The sequence below is a fragment of the Onychostoma macrolepis genome, chromosome 10 (genome assembly GCF_012432095.1).
Source record: "Onychostoma macrolepis isolate SWU-2019 chromosome 10, ASM1243209v1, whole genome shotgun sequence".
Classification (NCBI taxonomy): domain Eukaryota; kingdom Metazoa; phylum Chordata; class Actinopteri; order Cypriniformes; family Cyprinidae; genus Onychostoma; species Onychostoma macrolepis.
Genome location: NC_081164.1, coordinates 19,355,398 through 19,379,602, shown reverse-complemented (window position 1 = coordinate 19,379,602; position 24,205 = coordinate 19,355,398). Strand labels below are relative to the sequence as shown.

General features: G+C 36.7%; 1 protein-coding gene across 4 annotated transcripts in view; it reads left to right on the top strand.

Moving 5' to 3' along the window:
• Nucleotides 1-6,298: 6,298 nt before the first annotated feature.
• usp25 (ubiquitin specific peptidase 25) overlaps nucleotides 6,299-24,205 on the top strand; it is a 29,966-nt gene continuing 12,059 nt past the window's right edge. The window contains exons 1-20 of one of the 4 annotated variants that reach the window (XM_058790218.1): nucleotides 6,299-6,548; nucleotides 8,781-8,858; nucleotides 9,021-9,165; nucleotides 10,208-10,331; nucleotides 10,488-10,650; nucleotides 12,276-12,362; nucleotides 13,220-13,357; nucleotides 13,816-13,892; nucleotides 14,191-14,264; nucleotides 14,678-14,829; nucleotides 15,507-15,634; nucleotides 16,166-16,261; nucleotides 16,525-16,689; nucleotides 16,801-17,042; nucleotides 17,149-17,219; nucleotides 17,294-17,522; nucleotides 19,358-19,579; nucleotides 19,661-19,800; nucleotides 22,270-22,443; nucleotides 22,968-23,063. In XM_058790218.1, coding sequence (XP_058646201.1) covers nucleotides 6,507-6,548; nucleotides 8,781-8,858; nucleotides 9,021-9,165; nucleotides 10,208-10,331; nucleotides 10,488-10,650; nucleotides 12,276-12,362; nucleotides 13,220-13,357; nucleotides 13,816-13,892; nucleotides 14,191-14,264; nucleotides 14,678-14,829; nucleotides 15,507-15,634; nucleotides 16,166-16,261; nucleotides 16,525-16,689; nucleotides 16,801-17,042; nucleotides 17,149-17,219; nucleotides 17,294-17,522; nucleotides 19,358-19,579; nucleotides 19,661-19,800; nucleotides 22,270-22,443; nucleotides 22,968-23,063 — 2,643 coding nt within the window. In that variant the 5' untranslated portion in view covers nucleotides 6,299-6,506. Of the gene's footprint in view, nucleotides 6,549-8,780; nucleotides 8,859-9,020; nucleotides 9,166-10,207; nucleotides 10,332-10,487; nucleotides 10,651-12,275; nucleotides 12,363-13,219; nucleotides 13,358-13,815; nucleotides 13,893-14,190; nucleotides 14,265-14,677; nucleotides 14,830-15,506; nucleotides 15,635-16,165; nucleotides 16,262-16,524; nucleotides 16,690-16,800; nucleotides 17,043-17,148; nucleotides 17,220-17,293; nucleotides 17,523-19,357; nucleotides 19,580-19,657; nucleotides 19,801-22,269; nucleotides 22,444-22,967; nucleotides 23,064-24,205 lie in introns of all 4 variants that reach the window. The other 3 variants (XM_058790217.1, XM_058790220.1, XM_058790219.1) reach the window with 3 other exon arrangements.

Below are 24,205 nucleotides of genomic sequence, written 5' to 3'. Positions count from 1 at the left end.
CTCTGATAGCTGAGTGGACCCCAAACCTCACTTCCATACAGCGCTATGGGCTGAATTACACTATCAAAGATTTTACACCAAATTGGAATTGGTAATTCAATATTTTGGAATTTTCTCTTAATGGCATATAGAGCTCTTCGAGCTTTATCTTTGAGAGCATTCACTGCCATGCTGAAACTCCCGAGGTAAGTGTACTGCATCGGTGCTGCCTGAACTGAACTGGTATCTGTGTTCCTGACATCTGGGCTTCTTCTGAAAGACCGTAATGTTGGTCTTTTTGAGGTTTACTGCCAGGGCGCAGTTCTGGCAGTAGTTCTCCAGCAGGTCTAGGTGCTGCTGTATCTATCTATTGTTCATTCATTCATTTAGTTGTTCAGTATCTATCTATCTATCTATCTGCAACACAACCCGGATTGTTTGTTGCAATTACAATCTTTTTTTCTTTCTTTTTTTTAACAAGAAGCTGCTTGAAACAAGGTACATTGTGAAAAGCCTGTGTAAATGAAATCAAGTTTATTTTATATGAGCAATAAGCCACTAGAGGCTGTACATTATAGCAGTTTTCCCCATCTAAGGTTTTTTTTCCCCCCCATCTGAAGGCATTTTTTCTGTATGAACACAAGCAGCCATTAACTGTGGTAAAATCACTGTAACACATGTCTTGGTTTGGCCTCTTTCTTTAATCAGTGCTGTGTGCTGGAGATATTCTTTGTTTCCATAGTTTCACCCGCTCCCCTGTGCTGGATGCTGGTGAAGGTGAGCTTCTTGAAGTCTGTGCCAGAGCCTCAGGGGTTGTGACCTTTGTCTCTCTCTCTGACATCTTCAGCTCACTCACTGTGGTTGATCTGCAGTTGCCCTGCAGCTGTGACCCCCTTCCTCCCTCCCTCCCATTTCCCAGCAGCCCCCTCTTCAAAGGCCACCAGAAATGTGACAGCTGGCAGAAGAACTTCTCCTTTCATTAAGAGAGCTCACTGAGCCCTGTTGTTGATCGCGGGCAACTGGTGGTGTGTTGACCTCGTGCCACGGAGCATAAAAGAGCTTAAAATTGATTCACACTTAACTTATGTTGGAGTTAACATTTCATGGCTTAATGGCACGATAAATGGACTGGTACTTCAAGTTCAGTGCTGGAACAGATGTGGTCTTGTGACCTTTGATAATGTAAGGTTTTGTTCATGATATGAGAAAACCTTGAATATGCGTGCAAGCTCAGAACAAACAAGTTTTAGTTTTCAGTTTTACCTTCTCATGGAAGATTTTTCAATTTACTAATAAATAGAACAATTATTAAATCTGAGAGCAGATTGGAAATTAAATATTATGGTGAAAGTGGTTATTATATATTCAAATTATAATAATTAAAACTTTAACAAACTAATAAATAAAGGAAGTATGATTTATTATATATTATTTTATGAAAAATATTATTATATATTATTATACAGTATAGTGGTCTCAGTATGTTTTGCTTTGTATAATATTAATAAATTAATCAAATAAAAATATTGTTTTTATTCAGATTATAACTTTTAAAATGATATAAATATAACGCATAGTATTTTCATAGTAGTTTAAACTGAAATTCTTAGTTTTGTCATTATTGTGTGTATCCAATACCATTCACTGTCAACACTGAAATCATGTCTTTACACCTTTTATCATGCTTCGTGATGGTGTCATTTTAAATCCTTAAACTGTAGTAATTTAAGCATATTTCTGGATATTACATTTTACTTCTACAATTCTTCTACAGTAAGCCTACCAAGGAACATTAAAGTGAGATGCAATTGCACTTAGGAGTTAAATGTGTGATACATAATGTTGAGTACTGTTAAGAAAATGTAGTTACCATTTGCTTGTACTGCACATTTTTTATTTTGCATATTTTTTTTTAATCAAATTACAGCAAATGACAGACTAATGTTCTTCAGAACATGTTACACAAATCAATGTATTAATTTGAAATCTCAGGGTGGGTAAATGATTTTATTTCTGATTAATCAAATTATGTACAATCATTCATTCAGCACAATAGACTTGCATGCAGTGGACACTGCAAAATCCCAGATGCATTGCTTCCGAGTAAATTCCACAGAGCTCGCCTCGCTTGCCCTTCCCAACATAACCTGCGGGTACACAAGAGCAGTGTTGGGGTTAACGCATTACAAGTAACGCAAGTTACGTAATCAGATTACTTCTTTCAAGTAACTAATAAAGTAACGCATTAGTTTTTTAATATACAAGAAAATATTTGAGTTACTTTTTCAAATAAGTAACGGCAGTTACTTTTTTCCCATTCATTGATTGACAGCTCTGCTGTCCCAATGTTGAGAGAAATCGGGAGTAAAATTACTGTAGTTCTAGAATAAATGCAAACATGCATTAATCTCACTCGCAAAAAAACAAAAACAGATTCAGTATCCTCAAAATGAATACAAACTGTGAAATGCAACTCAGAATATGATGCAAACCTACAATAATTCAATGTTAAATAACACAAATATCCTTTATGTATTTAATCCCATTTTATTAACCAATGCTTTGCTGCTGACCTTCAATGATCCAATTCAACCATATCAATAAGCAAAAATTACTCAAGATAAACATTTGTGCTCCTCTTTGTTTATTGTTGAAGTGTGTTGAAATGACTTCTTCTACATTGTATTGCAGCATTTGATACCAATTGAAGTATTTTTTTTAAATTCATCCAACTGTTCACTTTTTACAGTGATCTATCATAGACTGTATAAAAACAGGTATCTATTAACAAACGTTTAAGACATTTACACTTTATAAATCAGTGCAGTCCAAAATGTAAAAAAAAATACATTACCTGCTTATGGTCTTCGGTATCCTTAACCTGGAGATGAAATTAGTTGTTTGTAGAAAAAAAAAGATATTGTCAGGCACATTACAGATTGTAAGCTGTGTGTGGTACTAAGAAAACGTTGTACAAAAGCCACCAAGAAAATGCACTTTTCACAGCTTGTAATACTTTTTACAAAACAAAACAAACAAAAATTGTACATCACGCTTACCTCTTCTACCGTGCCCCAGCTGACGGATCGAAAAAAATTCGCCCACTACAGGAGCGTGAACCGATCTTACAAACCACATGACATTAAACAAACCAATCAAAATCTTCTGTTGGTTTGTACAGCCCACCCATTTGCAGCTGGCTCCGACCTCCGTTTTGTGGCTATCAGTCACTGCACAGGTGTGGATGTTTACTGTACTTCGCAATCACAAATTCTAGCCTATGTCTTGGAATATATGACCCAAATAAGAATTTTCACCGTATACTGCCATCTGAACAAGTAACAAGTCTGCCACGTTTGTTCTGACCAACTGAGGAAAAAAGCATTACAATAAATAGAGCTGCCAATGGTGATTTAATCTAAAGATCAGTTAGCTCATATCACATCAAACCGTGCAAAGTATTATTATTGTTATATTTTATTCTCAAATTATTAATGTTAACAACATCAGCATTGCGTGGCTATGAGTATAGTGTGTTTTAGCATGTAGATTTCAGTCTAATAGGTCTATCTAATTGTCACACCATTCGAATTTCATATTAAGAAATTCTTTTAACCCAAAAAGCTAATTATTCTCCCTTCGAACTGGTTTTCTTTAAAATACAAATCTTTGATTTCGGATCATTTTTCTCCAAAAAAGTTACGGACTGCAGCTTTAATAAACTAATTAGTAAAGATATATAGAATATATTTTATATATTACATATTTCTCTTGACTGCAGATATTGAAGAAATCTTATTTTTATTTTTCTATATTTAAATAGAAATAAAATTGTAACATTATGAAAAATATTTTTTTAATTATATATTATTGTACAATGTATAATTAACCCCACTTTGCATAATTTTAACAAATTACAATATACAAATTATACAATATAAAGACATAATAATATAACATATTTTAGATATATATTAAATTTTTCTCTTTTTGTGATTGATTTATTTATTTATTCAGATTTTCAAGAAACTTTTATTTTTCTTTAAAGATGTTATGTATGACCAGCTCAAATTCAACTTCATGGGTCATGGACTTTCAGTGCAAACATTTCCACAAATCACTTTTAAATGTGAAAGGGTGCTTTAGTGTCAAGCAATCTCACTGAGGCCAGATTGAGATTAGAACTTTTGGTTCTGAGTGCAAAGGTCAGAGAGTGACCGCCGTAACCAACGCATTTCTATAGAATATTGCCGAAGATTCATTTCCACTTTCAAAGTTAAGGAAATTCCCCAGACTGACCCGCGAAACCCTGAATTAGGCTTCATATAAATGTTAAGAGAGCTGAGAGTTGATACAGAGGTGGAGGTCAGATTTATCTGATTTAGTTTGATTAAAAATGTGAATTCTTCACTGTGAATTCTTTGTGAGCAACATGCCAAGTGTACTTACTATGAATGTTATTTTTAATTTAACCTTACAGATTACAGATGTAACGTGAACTCACATAAATCCCATAATTGCATTATGATTACATTTTAGTGACCTCTGACCTGCAAATAAAAATCTTATGTAACCAGAGAGAGCTGTGCTTAATTACAGTACAGGAAACAGTTTTGATATTCTTCAGATTATTATTGTAGATACACACATGCAGTGAAATATCCCACACTATAAGGATCACGAGAGATCAAACTCCATATACAAAAATAAATAAATACAAATCAGGAACAGGGCTACAAAATGACATTCAGTTAAGGTGTTAGTAAAACGACACCTGGAGTAAAACCCTGGTGATGCAGAAACTGCTGTGTAGGTCTTGTTCTCATTTATGTGACAGATGCAGTGCTTTGTGCTTCGCTTGCTCTTAAAGATAAGTGCATAGCTTCCATCAAACAAGGTCTAAAAAGCACAAGCATCCCAACCTCTCATTAATGACTTCTTGAGTCTTCTTGGCCTTTACTCTGCTGTCTGACTGGGTCAAAGCTTATGTAACGTTACATTGACTGAAAACATGTACATGAGTGCCACCTGCTGGCAGGACACAGAGTCCTTTCTTTCTATCTATCTATCTATCTATCTATCTATCTATCTATCTATCTATCTATCTATCTATCTATCTATCTATCTATCTATCTATCTATCTATCATTTCGACATGTTATTAATAATCACATGGCTATTTAATATTTATAAAAATGACCTATCTGAATCAATTTTAAGATGCATTTGTCAGAGTGCACGCTAATTAATTTAATATTAATAGTCTGTGAAGGGTCATACTTACACGTTAATAATAATTAATACTAATATATATAGACTACATTTGATATAATTATATATGACACTTTTCTCTTTTGCAGAAGAAAAACTGGTAAACATTAATTTATTTTATATAATTATATATTACACTTTTCTCTTTTGCAGAAGAAAAACTGATAAATGCATGGCTATTTCATATTCATAAAATGACCAATATGAATTAATAGGCTATTAAGATGCATCAAACAGAGCGCACACTTTATTTAAATAATTGCTTTAATATTCAGTCTACTAAGGGCTATATTTGCACTTTAAAAATCATAAATACTAATAAATAAAAATGCATAGAATATATTGTATATAACGTACCCTATTACACTTTTCTCTTTTCGACAGTGTTTAAAAAAATTGATTAACACATCACACACAATTATCTTTAACACATTTAATATTAATTTAAAGGACCAATATGCATCAGTTTTAGATGTTCTATTCGACTGCATTCCGTATTTAATTAATTGCTTTAATAGTCAGTCTGTGAAGAGTCATACAATTCCCCGAAACAGAAACCAGAAACACCGTTTCTCCTGTGTAAGAACTTTCACTTTCGTTTCATGAATGTTACAGAACTCACAGTCAGCTGACATTGGTCTGTTTTTATGCAGCAGTGTTTACCTGGGACAAATTAAAATTACATCCATTACAATCACTACCATTTAATAATTATAGCCTAATGTTTGTTGGCCAAAAGCAATGTTTTTTTTTTTGTTTTGTTTTTTGTATATTAACTGTTACAGTTTTGTGAATTATTTTGTGTTTCATAATCGTTTTATAATACAACCAATAATTTTACCATTATGGTTTCCACTGTGACAACTTACCCCACACAGGGTGACAGTATTTATTTGCGTGTACAGACCATCGTATTTTATTTTTGGGAATAAACATCGGGTTTTTTAGTCAAGACTTTACTGATTCGATTTTTTTATTGCTTTATGTGTGTAGTGTTTTGTTTATACAATGTGTGCGTGTAGGGGAGTGTTTACTCGCTGTGACGTAGGCGCGGGCGCGTGTGGTTCAGACCCAGCTAATGGATGTCAGAGATGTCAGATGTGTTTGTACTGTTCGACTTCGTCATGGCGCCGTTGCAGCGCGGATGAGTACAGGGTTTTTCCTTTTTAAACTCTCCCATATCAAACTCCTCTAATTCCTGTATGCTCCGTTTTTACCCTCGAACCTGAGTCCATTTCGTCTGGAACGGAACCGGCCATGACCGTGGAGCAGAATGTCCTGCAGCAGCACTCTCAGAAGGTAACGCGCGCTGTCCTAACACACAGACCCGGTTCGGCCTAGTTCGGTTCGTCTCGGCTCGGTTCGTTTGGTGTCATAAGGAGGTTTATGGGCGCGTTGAAAGTTCCAGTGGCTCAGTTTGATTGCTGAGGCCTAGCGTTAGCTTCACATTAGCCGCGCCTCACGTTTCTGTGTTTGCTTTTATTTGCTGGACTATTTCTGCTAACACACGTATGAGTGTTAAATCACTTAAACAGTTTAAATCAATAAACAACTATACATAAAACAGCATAAGCCCGCTAAGCTAAACGTTAACCAGGCGCGTTTGTGCTAACATGGCTAAAGCTACTAAACTTCCCCATCAAAACTCTCTTAAATCTCACTAAATGCCCCGCAAAGTCTCCGTTTGAGTGTTCAGAAGTGTTAGGATACCTCATGTTGAGTTTTTGTTTGGTAAGCGGGTTTGTTTATGTTCTGACACCCACACTGCTGCTTCATAAAATATATTCATACTTTTGCCCTTTTGTTTGTAAACATTAGGCGTTTCTTGTTGATATGAGATCTGTATTTGTGTTGCTGTCTGTTTATTGAATCTGTTTTTAAACTTTACATCTTGTCTTGTTGGTTTGTGGTATGTTGATTTCAATTTCATCTGTTTGTAAACAGACTGTTGAGTAGATGTGTAATTCGTTTTTTTCAGTTTTATCAGTTCATAAACATTCTTACTGATTTGTGGCGTTATTTCATTTGTTTGTAAACATTAGGGCTTTCTTGTTCTTTGATTTAAATTTAATCTCTGTAGATTACATTTACATATCATATGTTTGTAAATTGGCTCTTCATGTATCTAATTTTTGTTGTATTATTTAATTTGTTTATAAAAATAGGCTTTTCTAGTTAGTTTGTGTTATGTTTTAGTGTTTTTGTAGATTGTATGTAAATCTGTATGTAAACACGTCTGTTTTTTGTAGTGGTTGTTTAACATAATACATCTTAAGTGCTCACTGAGGGGTCGTTTTGGCTTTTAATAGAATAATGATCTATTTAGTTAAGTAGGCAGATCATTTATCAGAGTATTATGCAGTAACTGAAGAAGTGATCTTCATGAAACTGAATGAGTTACAGCAGGTGGTGGGGAATATAAAACTATGTATTTCGCATAAACTGAAAGTGAACAGACTGTAAGTTTCAGCAGCCCTGATTTGGCTATGAGGTTGTGTTGCTTTATCATGTTACTGTTGTGAAATGTGTGTTACATAGCCCATCTCAGGGAGGGGTGTGCCACCTTCAGAGGGTTGGGACGTGCACGCTCGGCACACAACACGGTTCATGTCATATCTTGAACGTAAAGCATGCAATGCATTAAAAGGTCAGTGTAGCATCTGTTAGCCACTGGCTATTCGTTTATGTCATGTCACTAACTCAAAACTCTTGAGGCAAGCAGGAAAGTATTTGTAAAAGATTCGGTAGAGCCCAAATGAGTAGAAACAGATCAGTCATACTGCTTTTCGGTCTAGGGAGGAGTGCTGCTCCTCCCTCTTTGGCCTGGCACAGTCTGTGTTTGACTCATGCCGTTCCTGATCGCAGCCAGGACTGAGATAAAGGGCCAGTACTCTGTGTTTCCCAGCCAGAGGTGTGCGATGTTGTTCTGTTTGCTCCTGAGTGGTGTTGGTGACAGCAATCAGTTGGATCCTCAGAGCCGGACTTTTAGTGTTTGATCCATTTGGCAGCATATTCTGCCAAAAACACCCACTTAGACAGGAAGAAACACGTAATATGACTAACACAGTTTGCCTTTTTTAAATATGACATTTAGAAGTGGGTAAATTTGAGAATAAACAGTTGTGCTTATGGATATCATATTTATTTCCAGTTTTTGATAACACAAAGATCATAAACTTTAATACTTTCATGTTGCGATAATAAATAAATAAAAATGCAATACAAATGAAATTTAAGCATCACAACATTATACTGTAAAGTGTAAAAAAAATAGATATTTTCCTTCAGAGATTTATTACTAATTAATTATTAGTTACTAGTCACTAATTTATTAGTGTTATTGATGATTAACTTCAAGCAAATGTTAGATAATTGAATGTAAAAAAGAAAAGCATACTACAAATGACATATAAAATATCCTTCAATATGGAACAGTATGTACAGATCACAGCAAAGTATCAATTTGTTTTGATTTTGTCTGTTTGTTTAAAAATGCGTTTCTCCTGTGTTTTTTTTTTTTCTTTCTTACAGCACCAGCAGACATTACTGAACCAGCTGAGGGAAGTTACTGGAACTACAGATGTTCAGCTGTTACAGCAGGCACTGCAGGTGAAATATCGGTTTCATAAACTCAGTAACTAGTATAGTATGGCTTGTATGCTTTATTTGCAACAGATTTGGTAGATGCAAATTTCATATTATTTGCTCAAAGATAAGTAGTTTTATATTGTATGTAATGACAGGTGTTTGAACATCTGTATTTGTGTCCAGGTCAGTAATGGTGACCTAGCTGAGGCGGTGGCCTTTCTCACCGAGAAGAATGCCAAGGTCCCGCAGCAAGATGAAGCCACCTATTACCAGACGGCCCAAATCACCAATGATAGATACATCAGTGTGGGCAGCCAGGCTGACACAAGTACGTATTTAAATCTCAGAACAATGATTGGCCGGAATCCAGGGGAAGGTTACACCGTTCTGTGATGCAGTGCAATCAAATGCCATGACGCAAATGAAAGCTGAGTGAAGAACCAGCTGTAAATGCTCTGTTCCTGACAGCAAAAATGTTTTCTCTGCTTTAGTTTTCAATCTGTGCCTGAACTTAATAAGTGGGATTTCAGGATTGAGTCATTAACTTCAAAACTGCAGGAGTAAATTAGCACTGCTGTGTCGAACCAGAAAATTAATATTTATTCCACACGCCCTGCTGAAAGGAAAGAGATACTGAAATGAGCCATCATGTAACTCATAACAGTGGGAATTCTGGCAGCTCTCTTATAAATACAAGCACATCATCTTAGAGAGCCAGACCTTTAAAAAGCTAGCCTGCCACTCCTCCCAGCTTGCTTCAAATGATGATGAAACAATCTCTAGTCCTACTGCTGAGAAAATGCTGACAGAGGGAATGTTAGTTTGGCATGCTGCCTCATGTTTTTATTTGAGCTCTCGACATGCGCTTAAGAGATATTCAGGATTTTCTCCATTGCCGTGACAGTGTGTTATAACCTCTTGACCAGCCGATTAATTGGGTGATATTTAACAATTTTGATAATGTTAAATATCAAATTTAAAAAAAAATATTTCTGAGTGAATTTTGTGTAAATGCTATGTTCATTGTGAAGCATGTAATATTTTTAATGTATTTTTTTTCCTATCCCAATTTAATATGTGGAGAAAACTTAGGCCTATAGCACTTCATACAATACAGATTGTTTCAGAGCAGCTTTACTGTAATAAACAAAAAATCACAGTGTTGTTGCTTTTGCATGTATTTTTAAATTCAGTGTTGTTAAGTTTAATCATTATTAAATCTTATTATATACTAAAATTTTAAATATTTTTTATATTTAAATATCATATATACTGCATATTAGATAGGTAGATAAATATAAAATCACACACTCATCATTTGCTAGTAATCCATTTTTGTTCCCTTTCAATGTTCCTTTGATTTTTTTCAGATGTAATAGATCTCACTGGAGATGATAAAGATGACCTTCAGCGGGCCATCGCTCTCAGTCTGGAGGAGTCGAGCAGGGCTTTCAGGGAGACGGGCATCACTGATGAAGAGCAGGCTATCAGCAGGTGGGGTTTTATCTGTGCTTTTAACTTTTAGCCTGCTGAATATTTTGTACTATTGTAGATTTTAGTACAAAAAAGCGTACCACATGAGTTATTTTATAACGGTTTTATATGTGGAGTAACCAGACTGGAGTAAAGTTTGGTGTCTTTGTGCTTCAGAGTCCTGGAGGCCAGCATCGCCGAGAACAAGGCGAGCCTGAAGCGCACGCACACAGAAGTATGGAGCGATTCACCCAACCCTCACGACAGGAAGCGGCAGGAGAACTGTCCCGTAGGGCTGAAGAACGTGGGGAACACGTGTTGGTTCAGTGCAGTTATACAGGTCAGTGTCAGCCGCTGTGATAACTTTGCAATTAGAAACACATTTGCTTATTTAATGAACTGAAAAACAACAAATGACAGTTTAATGAATTAATTTGAATTGTCTTATTGCTTGATTAATACTCCAGACAGTTTGATTATGGTAGTCCCATGTGTGTTTCAGTCTTGATCAACTCGAGTGGCCTTGTATTGCAGTTATTAATGCAGAGATATTGCTGTATCAGTGCTGTTAATTGCGTCAGTATATTTAATTAGGAGAAGATGAAATTAAATATATGCATCTAGATGGTGCTGGATCATGTGTAGAGCACTGGGGTAGATGAAATATGCCAAGAAACTATGTAATAAACAACACTCAAATGTTTGGGGTCAGTAAAATATCCGACTATATTATTTTATATTATATATATATATATATATATATATATAATATAGTCGGACTCGTAACCCAAAGGTTGCGAGTTCTGTTCTAGTCTAGTTCTAGGTAGGTAGTGAATGTACAGTGGTCTCTTCCACCTTCAATACCATGACTGAGGTGCCCTTGAGCAAGGCACCGAACCCCCAACTGCTCCCCGGGCGCCACCATTCACGGTGTGTGTGTGCACTTTGGATGGGGTAAATGCAAACCAAACTTGGCCACATGTCACGTCACTTTCACTTTTTTTCACTTTCAAATCAGCATATTAGAATGATTTCTGAAGGATCACGTAACACTGAAGACTGAAGTAATGAATAAAAATTCAGCTTTGCATCAAAGGAATAAATTAAAATGTAAAATGTATTATAATTAAAAAACTTATTTTAAGATGTAATGTTATAATAATATTGTAATAATATTTTCTATTATTATTATTATCATAATAATATTTACACATTTTTTTTGCATCAAATAAATTCAGCTTCAGTGAACAAAAAGACTTCTAAAAACAAAAGAATCTAACCGACCTCAGAAGTTTGAACTGTGTGTATATGGGTGTCTACAAATATATATATATATATATATATATATATATATATATATATATATATATATATATATATATATATATATATATATATATATATATAATATATTTAGTATTGCTTAATAGCGTAATTGTAAGTTATTTACTATTAACAGCATCTTGACACATTAATATAGCACTCATTTTTGTGTTTGTATGTCTGCTTTTTAAAACAACTTTGAAGGTGACTTCAGGTCCTACTAAGGCCTGATTGTTTGTGTCTGTTATACGGTGTCAGAACATGAACCATGTTGATAGCTGAGTAATGATCGTTGAGTACTGTCACATGCTGTTTACCTCCTGTGTGTAACCTGACGCCTGAAGAAGCCCCCGCTCATGTTGGAAGCGCAGCCGCTCTGGCGCTCACAGCTCTGTGGATTTATAGATCTGGACGAGGAGACACTGAAATGTGCGAATCTGTCACCAAAAACAATCCGTCAGTCATTCACACAATGAAACTGTAGTGACACTTAAACTAAGCCTGAGAAAAATGGCAAATGCGTTTGCAGGAAACACATGCAGTCTTTTCAACCAATATATCATCACAAGGTTGTGTTGACATTAGAGCTGTTGCACACTGTTCTCAAATACTGATATTTATCTTTTTATCTATATATTTCAGTCTCTTTTTAACCTGCTGGAGTTCCAGAGGCTGGTGTTGCATTATTCCCCCCCTGCACGGATGCAGGACTTGCCCCGCAATCAGAAGGTGAGATGGCCGCCCGATAGCCAGCTCATATGCCATAAGAGCTTCCATTTCTCACCAGCAATTGTGACCTTGCTTGACCTTCCTCAGTTACATGCTGTGACATTATTGTACTGTTGCAAGCACTGATTTTCACCTAACTGACTGGGCTGTGACCAGAGGAGCTGAAGTATAGGAAGTGCTTTTTCAAGGTCCCTGTATTCTCGCTATTAAACTGTCACATCAGCTTCTGTGTTCGGCTCAGCAGGCTAGCTGCTGTCTGTGTGATTTCTTTCTTCAGTATGTTCCTCTGGGGCCCCCGAGCCTGTGAACAGGGTCAGCAGACATGGCCGCTAATCTGAGCTTAACCTCATCCACTGATAGAAGACCACAGAGCCCTGGATTCATCCTTTTCTCTCTCTTTTATTGCTCGTTCTTTTCATCTGCTGGGTCAGTGGAGAAGCTCTAATTTTCTAGACTTTAATCTATTGTCAATTAAAAGTGTCCTCTGAAGAAAAAAATCCAGAAGATGTGATCTGGTGTAGGTTTCTGACCCCTGTATGACATTGAGATTGTTGTAAGGCATAGATATCCTTACTTGAAAGTTGACAGACCTAACTAATCAACTCTAAACATCCAAATCCACTCAACTATGTGCCATCATACCCTATATCAATGTTAAGTTAACATACGACTCCCCAAAACCATTGATGCATTTTACATTTTTATGCATTTGGTTGACATTTTATGTCAGTTATGTACTCCTTGGGACTCAAACCCATGACCTTGATGTTGCTGGTGCTATGCTCTGCTGTTTGAGCTGCAGGAACACCTCATGTGCTATTAAGGTTTTAATTTGTTCTCCATTTGCGTTCCCATAGGAGCACAGGAACCTGCCTTTTATGCAGGAGCTGAGGTGCCTTTTCTCTTTGTTGGTGGGTTCCAAGAGAAAGTATGTGGACCCGTCCAGGGCCGTGGAGATCCTCAAGGATGCCTTTAAGTCCAGTGAATCTCAGCAGGTAGGTCTCTGTCATTTACATACAGAATATAGTCTTAAAGGTACAGTGCACCTTAAAGTCTTGGAGATCTTACAGTAGTAACAAAAAGTGTGTTTCATTCCAAAAATCACTGATGAGGTAAAATTAAATGGACTTTTTTGGTGCAATATAAAAAGTAAACTCATAAGTGGGCTTCAGGGAAAAACAAAATGCTGCAAAAATAGGTCCACTTATTGAGCTCTCCATAATTGTGCCAAGGGTCAATCTGTTTTATACACTCTCAGCATCAAAGATAAGCCTGACCTTTTGATTAATATGGTACATGTGACTGCTTTTATTTTGGACACATTTTAGTGCCACATTTGTACTTAGTGAAAGCACAGACAAGGGCAAAATAGTTATTTTCTAGGACCAATTGAGACCAGTTAAAACAAGAATACATTTATTCAGGATTTGAATTGGTGTGTTTGTTTGTACAGCAGGATGTGAGTGAGTTCACCCATAAACTCTTGGACTGGCTTGAAGACGCGTTTCAGATAAAGGCAGAGGAGGACAGGTAAGACCATATACGTCCCACCAGAATATCTGATGACGCTTTCACAAGCTTTTCACTGTATCTCTGTGTTCCTCTGTCATATAAGTCAGAATGATGTATGACCGCACCACAAATTCAGCTGGAACAGACATTAATGATGATTAATGTGGTACATTAACCTGTATGACTTCAATTAGCACCGTTAAATACCTGCTGAAGACAGTCCTCATGTGACTCCTGCAGCCAAAGGACACCGACGACTCTAGTTCAGAACATTTCCAGCACCATGTGACTCCATGTTTGCTCTTGTTCTACACAGAGAGGGAGAGAAGCCGAAGAACCCGATGGTTGACCTGTTTTATGGACGTTTCCTGGCTGTGGGCGTCCTGGAAGGTGTGTATTCATCGGCTGTATGAGTCCTCTCTCCTAGTTAATGAAAAGTGACCTTGTGTTAATGTGATGTGGAGAACCCAAGTTCTAAAACGATGTAATGGTTGTTGATGTGTGAGTGGCGTGGGCTTATTAAACATGACAGCACTGATCGTAGCTGGTTACATACAGACAAGTTTAGTCAGTGAACATTTTACTTTGTCAAGATGATAGAATCTTAAGATTTCCTGTATGTGCAGACCAAATTGGCATGTTTGTTTGGGTATTTTTTTCTTGTGCATGACACATTCACAGTGCCGTATCCATATGGTGGCCGGCCGCTAAATAAAGAGATTACACTCATAAGATTATCATTATGCAGAGCACATTGCGGAGCATATTTAAAGACAATGATGTGAGCTTGTGTGTTTTTACAGGAAAGAAATTTGAGAACACTGAGATGTTTGGGCAGTACCCTCTCCAGGTGAACGGCTTCAAAGATCTGCACGAGTGTTTAGAGGCAGCCATGATAGAAGGAGAGATTGAGTCTTTGCATTCTGCCGAGAACTCCGCCAAATCAGGGCAAGAGGTTTGTAGAGAGGTTGTCTATTTTTTTTTCTTTTTTTTTTTTCCTGTCCCAGAGCACCACAATATGCTCAAACACCTAAAACTGTTCCTTTTTCTAAGATATTTCTTCTGTTTGCTGTTCTATCAATCTTTGAGGTGAAGAAAAAGAAAACATGTGACCTCTGACCGAGATGTTACATAATGGCTTTTCAGTCATCAGAGCCGCCCTGGGCAGATCCCTTTGCAGCTGCTTCCTGCTAATTACTTCAGCTGAGTGCAAATAAAGAAGGAGATTCTCTGGTGTACATTATTCTGGGCACCAACGGGCTGGGATGTTAATGAAAGCCCAGCACACTGTGTCTTTCTCAGGGCTTAGAATGCGATCAGGTCACCAGTGTTCATTCCAGCTGTCAGCATGGGAGGCGGAGCTGGGATGGGTCACATGGATGGGCTTTTCTTGGGGCATGCTGGAGTTAAAACACTACTAAATACAGATTTCTGGTTTTAGTAAATGGCAAGAAAATTCTAGACTCAGAAAATGGAGTGTGAAAATTGTATCAAATTAGTCAAATTCATTTAAAGACTTTAAAGTCATTTTCTCACTCTCATTGATGATATATAGGCAAAGAAGACATTTGGCTTTAGTCTTCTTATATGCTAATTTTTGGTGTGTGTCGTTTTTTTTTTTCTTCTTTCCAGCACTGGTTCACAGAACTCCCACCGGTTTTGACCTTTGAACTGTCAAGGTTTGAGTTTAATCAAACCTTAGGCCGACCTGAGAAGATTCACAACAAGCTAGAGTTTCCCTCCATGCTGTACATGGACAGGTTAGTGCTGTCTGTTTTTTAATCTTTATTCATTTTATACTTTCTAGATATTTTTAGTTTTTTTTTTATACATATGTAAATGTTTTTAAAATAATTTTTTTCTGTGTTTTTAAATATTTTATAAGATGTGAAAAAATCTCACATTGTCTTGAATAATTTCCCAGTGGTAATCCAACCAACATCAATGGTTTCATTGCAATAGTTGTTTTTTTTTTTCTTCCATTTATTAGCATGCTGAATTTTGATTGGCCTTTTCATTCTTGCATTTATTTTAATTTCATTTTTATTTTATTTTATGTTTTCTAACCTTGTTTGGTGTACTTTGAGAGTCCAAAATTAAGAGCTCCAACTCATTTTCCGTGAACAGAGTAAAAAGTCTTTGCTTGTACCTGTACTTTAAAGGGGACTTGAACGTTTTTGGTTTGTTTCAAGTTGTTTCTTGATTCCTTTTTAAATACTAAGGATTCTGTATACGCAATACAAAATACAATGGAGATTTCAGTGAAACTGCATGTCTGCACTTGATTCCAGGTACATGGACAGGAACAGAGACATCACGCGGATAAAACGAGAGGAGATCAGAAGACTAAAGGAGCACCTGACTGTTCTCCAGCAGCGACTGGAGAGGTTTGTTAACTCTATTTAGCCTCTGCCCTGATCTAGAGATAGCATGCTGTTAACTTACATAGCAGGAAAATCTCAGCTTTCAACATGAAAGAGCTTTTAGATTAATGAAAATATGAAAGTCACATGCTGAGTTGTCTGTATTTTTCATGAGTAACAGGATACAGACAGACTAAATGTTTCATATTTTTCTGCTGTCAGTTTATAGAAAACTAACCCTTTTGCTCATTTGTGATCCGTTTTTCCTAAAATTCTCTCTGTGACAGGTATCTGAGCTATGGCTCAGGGCCCAAGCGGTTTCCTCTGGCCGATGTTCTCCAGTACGCCATGGAGTTTGCGTCCAGCAAGCCTGTGTGTACATCGCCTGTGGAGGACATTGATACAACAGCACCACCTGGTGGCACGACTGCACTGCTGCCACCTCTAGCAAGGCAAGTTTTTTTCACCTGTTTCAAAACTGAAAATTAATTTAGAATAGCTCTTTTTTTTTTTTTTTGCTAATGCATTTGAGATATTAAAGTATTTTTGTGCATGGACTACAGCACAGGGGAGCAGCCGGATGCATCTGTCCCACCTGAGGGCTCCAGCTCTGGTCCACAGGCCCAGCAGCAACAACAACAGCAACAACAGCAAAGAGTTTCGATCCATAAACCGTTCACTCAGTCTCGTGTGCCGCCAGATCTACCCATGCACCCTGCCCCACGACACATCACAGAGGAGGAGCTGCGGGTGCTGGAGGGCTGTCTGCACCGCTGGAGGAGTGAAGTGGAGAACGACACCAGGGGTACAAACACGCATGCATGCAAACATATGCTTACACTGATACAGCCTGATTTCTGTTTCCTGTTGCTTTGGGCTTTGTACATTTACATGTTTCTGTCTGGTGTCAGATCTGCAGGCCAGTATATCTAGAATCCACAGAACCATCGAGCTTATGTATTCTGACAAGTCCATGATGCAGGTGAGAAGCTTTTTCAGATCGTTTTAGAAATGACCCCAAAACAAGTTCATATTGTTCATGATGATGCGTTTCAGGTGCCATACCGGCTGCATGCTGTTTTGGTCCACGAGGGTCAGGCTAACGCAGGTCACTACTGGGCGTACATCTTCGACCCACATCAACAACGATGGATGAAATACAATGACATTTCGGTGACAAAGTCTTCCTGGGAGGAGCTGGTGCGAGACTCGTTCGGAGGATATCGCAATGCCAGCGCGTACTGCCTCATGTACATCGATGACAAAAAACCCTTCCTTATTGAAGGTAACTTACTCTGCATATGCAAATGTACTCATTAATTAGTCTAATGAGTTGTCAAAAGCTAATGAGCTGAGTAGTGAAGTCTAAAGGCTTCAGTTTCCTATTCAAAGATATAATGGAATTGGTGATCAATTTATTAATTTAAAAATAAAAATGAGGGATGCACGATATGAAAAATTTTTACCAATACTGATAACCGATGATTAAGTCCTTCTCATGGCCGATACCGATAACCAATAAGTTCACATTTTTATATTATAATTTTCATATAATCTGCAGTTTGTGCACCCAGGAAAATACAAAATCTAAGATGCACTGATGAAACTGATATTTTAGTAGCTCTGGCCTAACTATAATAGCAAACATCAGTCCTGACTCTTCAAATGTTTTTATTTTTTGTATAAAGCACCACAATACTTAGTAACAGAAATGGTTTAACAGAACTATGGTTTATCTGCAATTAACAACAAATTAACAACCAGGACGGTGCAACGCGGCATTCAGTCATTTATTTAAATACAAATGATGGATTATGAGGAGGATGTTTAGGCAATAATTACATTCTCTTCACATATCTTTAGTCTCAGTGCTAGCTGAGGTGCTGTTGCTAACAGCAGACATATCTTTGTACATACTAAAAAAAAAATCGTTAAAATTAGCTTAAGTTTAAAACATAATCAACACAAATTAAATGAAAGACTAATGGTAGAATCGTATACTGATGGAATTAAATGGTATAAATATACCATAAAACGCAACATTTAACTACATAAGCTGTCACGTTGTAATGACTACGGCAGTAGACGGTTACAGTAGAATGTCACGAAGTAGCAGCTGAAGTCACGAACGTTGTCGTTCCAGCAGTGGAGGCTGCGTAAAGTCCCTAATTATTATTTTCTTTTAATACAGCTTCGTCACGATGACGACCTTTCAAGTGAGATTTAAGATTTGTTGTGTTAAAACTTTATGCCTTTTTTCCTCCTCTCGGAATCCTTGCTCAACATGTATTGCAAATAGCAATAGTATTGTCCTCCTCTGCCACCGAGAAAAACTTCCAGACCGGCGAAGACATGTTCACAAATGATGACCTAATGAGCATGACACAAGCTGAGAGTCACTGCAGTTTAAAGCTGCAGTCACTTGCACTCGGAAAGTGGATGACTCTCAGATAAATCAGACTGATTGATTCATTTACCAGCAAGCGTACTTTATCGGATTTCATTTATTTAACGAAGCAGTAAAAATTGTCATTTTCACCCATATCGGTCGATAATTTATCTGTCCGATAAATATCGTGCATCCCTAATAAAAATTTAAATGAATTGCTTTTCAAATTGCAAAATAAATGTTTGAAACTGTATATTTAATTAATCAATTTATTAATTTAAAAATTAAATATACAAAATGTTTTACAAATATGATTTAAAATATTTTAAGTGTGTTTTTATTAGTCAGTTTCCAAAATAATTTTTTTGTTGCATTTAGCAATATTTTGAACAACTTTAAGGTGTGTGTATTTCTTTGACAATTTGAAAAATTATTTATTTACATTTTTTATTTTTTAATTAATAAATTGATTCCTTATTTCCAAGTGACACTCTATAGTCTTCCATAGTTAATTTATTTGTACTTTGGGTACAGAATTGTCCTGTTGAGCGTGTTTTCAAAGAAGTATTTTTTTATTTTTTATTAAAGTGTTCTTTAAGGTGTAGGAATTGGTTTCAAACTGTGTGTCAAAATCATATTTAGCTTAATTTAAAAAAAAAAAACCGGTAAGATACGTTCTCATTTAACTTCATGTATGTGAAATGCTGACTCCATGTTTCTGTGTATCACAGAGGAGTTTGATAAAGAGACAGGGCAGATGCTCAGCGGCTTGGACAAGCTCCCTCCTGATCTGAAGGAGTATGTAGAGGCAGATAACAAGCTCTTTGAGAGGGAGATGGAGGAGTGGGATGCTCTACAAGCACGCAAACTCCAGCAGGAGAAACTGGCTTTGGCCGCCGCCAGCGTGGCCCCCCAGCCCATGAGCACTGAACCCTGCCCTCCAGACAACACAGGTGAGCCTTTCACATGTCTGAATCTGTGGCCATACCATCTGAAACAACTGTCCTGAAACTCATTCTCTGCTTCCTCAGCAGCCTCTCAGCATGACCCAGAGTACATGGAGCAGCAGTCTCCCACGGGAGACTCCAAACACATGCAGGAGGACACGGAGAGAGCCATCAGCAAAGCCGCAGCTGAGCATGATGAGAAGAGTCCAGAAGCCCTGCTCAACACAGTAAGACATACATAAACACAAGGTCTGAGTCCCTCAGACAGTTCTGGAGACCAAAACACTCTTCAAAGTGTGCGTTTAGAAAGTTCTGCTGTTCTGTAGTTGGATGAGGGGCAAATATTCATGTCTACAAATGAGAAGAAATGCCAATAGGTTTAAATTGTGTGTATTTATTTTGTAGGATGTGAAATTTGTGTTAGTTTTCATCTCATACTGTTCATGCTTTTTCCATCTGTCTTATAAACACACTGGACTTTGGGTATTTGGTTCTAATTACTCAAATATCCAAAAAAGAAAAAAGCTCTTTATCCATGTTGTTGCATTTGCGCTTTGCTTCATCCATTAGAATAATGTGCAATTTTTAAGAAATTATTATGCACTCTTTTTCTTATTATGCAAATAAGGTTCTTCATTCGTTATATTACTGTAGACTGAGAAGTGTCAGCTTTAGCTGATGAGGTTCTGTGGGTTTTACTGACGATTAAGTTTGGCATTGACACCAGCCTCCAATATTTCAGTACTAATATTGATGAAATATCAGTATATATAATTCAATGTCAGTAATATTTTTGTAGGTCATATACATTCAGCTTTTAAGGAGAAAAAGTAATTTTAAAAATTGTAATTTTTAAAATTATTTATGTGTATTGTGTTTGGCAGTTCATTTGTAATTCATCAATAATTAAATGTGTTAATTAAAAAATATATATTCTTGTAGGTGACGTTTAAATATGTTTAAGGAGTAGGGATGTAACGATTCACTCAATTCACGATTCGATTCCATTCACAATTTTTTTTAACAAAATGAGATTTAAGACAAATTATAAATTAAATGTGTCCTTTTATTATTGCTTGGACAAAATGCTGCACGTTTCTTTGTGAAATTGAAATATAACACTATAATAATATATTAATATAGCACTTGGATATCATTGCTCTTTTGTTGGTTTTGATTGCTTCTATTGTCCTCATTTGTAAGTCGCTTTGTGCTAAATAACAAAATGTAAATGTAAATAACAAAACTAAATTGAAATTTTAAAATAAACCCCAAATCAAATAAATAAGTAACACAAATGAAAGAAATCTCTTCATATAAACAAAATAAGGCTGTCCGTGCTCTTTCCATTTAAAATTAGAGGCAACCGCTGCATTTTAATCATGATCCAAACAAAGATGCTGCATACATGCAACATGAGCAGTTTTTAATCTAAATTAGATTGTATAATTTCGAAATCTGAAGCAAAAACAGAATGGTCTGATTTCAGTTTTGTGAAACTATACATAAAAAATATCTGCATAAAACAGAAGCAGCAGATGAGCTGAATGAGACGCAGATTCACTCTCTGCCAGCAGGTGGCGCTTTAAGCGTTTCCTTGGTTTCCGCTGTAAACAAAGCAGCGCTGCATTTATGAACTTTAATCTGCATTATACAGAGGCGAGATGTAAAGAATAAATACCATCTAAACTTTTCTAAAGACAGTTAGTTCCCCTCAGAGATACATTCAAATAAACTCCTGCCCCTAATTGAATCGTGATTTGTATAGCATCTCAACCGATTTGAATCGATTTTCAACCGGCTCGCGCTTAATCGTTACATCCCTATAATAATAAGGAGAGAAAACAAAATAGTAATTTGAAAAACTATTTGTATGTGTAGAGTTTTGTAACTCATTTGGAATTAATCAGTAATTATAATAAAATGTTCATTAAATAGCCTATATTTAATAGTGTTTTTTTTTTTTTTTGGTGAAACAGAGTAAGTTCTGTTTAAGGAAAGAAAGCACAATAGTATGTTGTACAGTAATTTGTATGTGTTGTGTTTGGCAATAAATTTGTAGTTCATCAAAATGTTATTTAAAACTTTAATGAGAATGTTTGAATTGTTTTTCTTTAGGTGAAACATTCAGTTTTAAAGAGAGAAAACAGTAATTTGTCAAATAATTTTGTGTGTTGTTTTCGGCAATTAATTTCTAGTTCATTGTCAATAATTATAATTAATATATATATATATATATTAATTAAAAGAGCACAGACATTTTACTCCCCACGTAGTTTCTCCTATCCCAGTTTAATATAAAAAGACATCTATAAGTCATTCATTAGCTGTCTCGGAGGTTGCATTTGTCATCAGTCATCGAGCTTGTCTCATTTCAGAAGTCAAAATAAGAGCAGCAGTAGTTTGATTTCCCTGAAAAAGCAAAAAGGTTTGGGTGGAGCTATTTATTTGTTCAGCCAATCAGAAACATTATCCCAGTTGAAATTGATGATGCTAGTGGTAGATAACACTTAACGCACTTTAGCTTGTATCCATGATCTCATTGAGATTAAAAATGGTGGTAAAAAATAATAAATAAAAAAGAAACAAAAAAGATTAGCACTGGATTAGATGCTCTCTCAGTTCTTCTGGCCCACTTTCTCTTTCGGAGAGCTTTTTTTTTTTTCTCTCTCTCTCTCTCTTTCTGTCTCTCTTAGTCTCAGTCATCACATCCTGACAGCGAGGTGACCTCTGACCCCTGTCCTCCCCTTGACCCTGAGCAGGACGGCTCTGCCTCCTCTCCGCCCGCACCTCAGCGGGTGGTGGAGGTGGCCATTCCTAATGTAGGAACCTTCGTCATTCAGTCGAAGGAGGGAGGTTATGATGATGAGGTAGAGTCCCAAAAAAAGTTTGGTCATGAGCGTGCAGCCCTAAAACTCCCAGCATCCCTTTCACAACCTGCTCTGACATGCCAAACCCATTTCAGATTAACATTATATGCAAGTTACTCCCCGTGAACTCCCAGACTACTAACGTTGTCCCCAGTAAAACGTTACAAAATAGGAAACGTCCTGTTTTGCCTGTCTTTTCTTTCTTTTCCTTCATGAAGCATGTAGCGCAAGCTTCAGATCATTGTGTTGTTTATTTTCACTTTAATTTAGCGTCTACGTTCATTACTTATTTAAAGAAGCAGAAGACACATTAACCTGCATGACGAGCCTGTTTTGAATGTTTAATCATCTTCAATGCTTGATGTCGAATTAGCTTTTCTGTTCTAAGCTAATTTGTTTACTTCAATGGGTTGGCTTGAGTTCGTTCGCTGGTGGCTGATCTGTGCTGCGATTAGCATGTGGACTGGCCAATGAGAGTTTTGGAGGCGTGGCCGGTGTAGTAATATCCTTCCCTCCTTGGGCAGGCAATGATGACCCCAAACATGCAGGGTGTCATAATGGCCATTGGCAAATCCAGGAGTGTTTATGACAAGTGTGGGCCTGAAGCAGCGTTCTTCAAGGTACATGACCTGCTGCATGCCACACCCCCTGTGCATCTCATTAGCTCTTAGGGTTGGGTATCGTTTGGGTTTTTTTCGATACCGGTGCCAAATCGATACTTTTAAAACGGTGCCGGTGCCTAAACGGTGCCTGAACCGATACTTGTTATATATATATATACACAGGTATATGTATATATAAACATACTGTATATGCAACTCATGAAGCTCCAGGAAATCCCCAATATGGACAAAGGCATTGCTATTGCTGTAACTGAGTAACAGAAGATATAAATGTTTTGAATGATGAAACAAATACATTAAACACTCGACTACAACAATATATAGTTTATCTGTGTTATTCAAGCCATCGCTGGTATTTTCATAATAATTAAGTATATTTATAATCCATTGCTAATCGATGCATTAGTAGACTATGGAACATATTTTCTGCCTCATTCTGTGACAAGAAGCTACATCAGATCACAAAAGGAAGCATTTAACTGCTGTGGACTAAAAAGGTTATAATGTTCTCTTTTGTTGGACAACAGGTTTAAAAACGTGAATACAAGATCATTTTAGTTATAGGCATTTTAATTTAAGCTAGGGCTGGGCGGTATATTGAGTTACTATGATATATCGATATATTCTTTATAAGCTTGATACGAGCGCAGCTGAAAAAATATCTAGGGAGGACACAGACTGAACTGCTGCAGAGAAAGTGCATAATACAATTTGTTCTAAACGTGACAAGCTTTATATGAAGGGCTTTAAAAAAAACAAACTTGTAAGATATACTAGCCTATAGTTTCAGTTTAAAGCGGCTCTGACAGAGACGTGCTGTTTAATGTGTTTGAGATGTGTTGTTTTCCCTAATGCATACTTACATTTCACAGATAATGTGAATTTACATATTCTCCATCTGTAAATGTTAGAAAGCTATGGAAATATTTCCATTTTGCTGTCAGAAGTGCGTGAGCTTTTGCTTTGCGATTCTCCGCTAAACTTCACAGACTTCATTTAGAACGAGCGCCGCCGCACGCGCTCCAAACAGACGGAGCGCAATAACTCTGACTAAAATATACATTTTGCTGAAATATTTGTAGTTGGGCAATAAATGTGATGTATGCAGAATTTTAAACCTACAAGTAAGTGTATTTGTA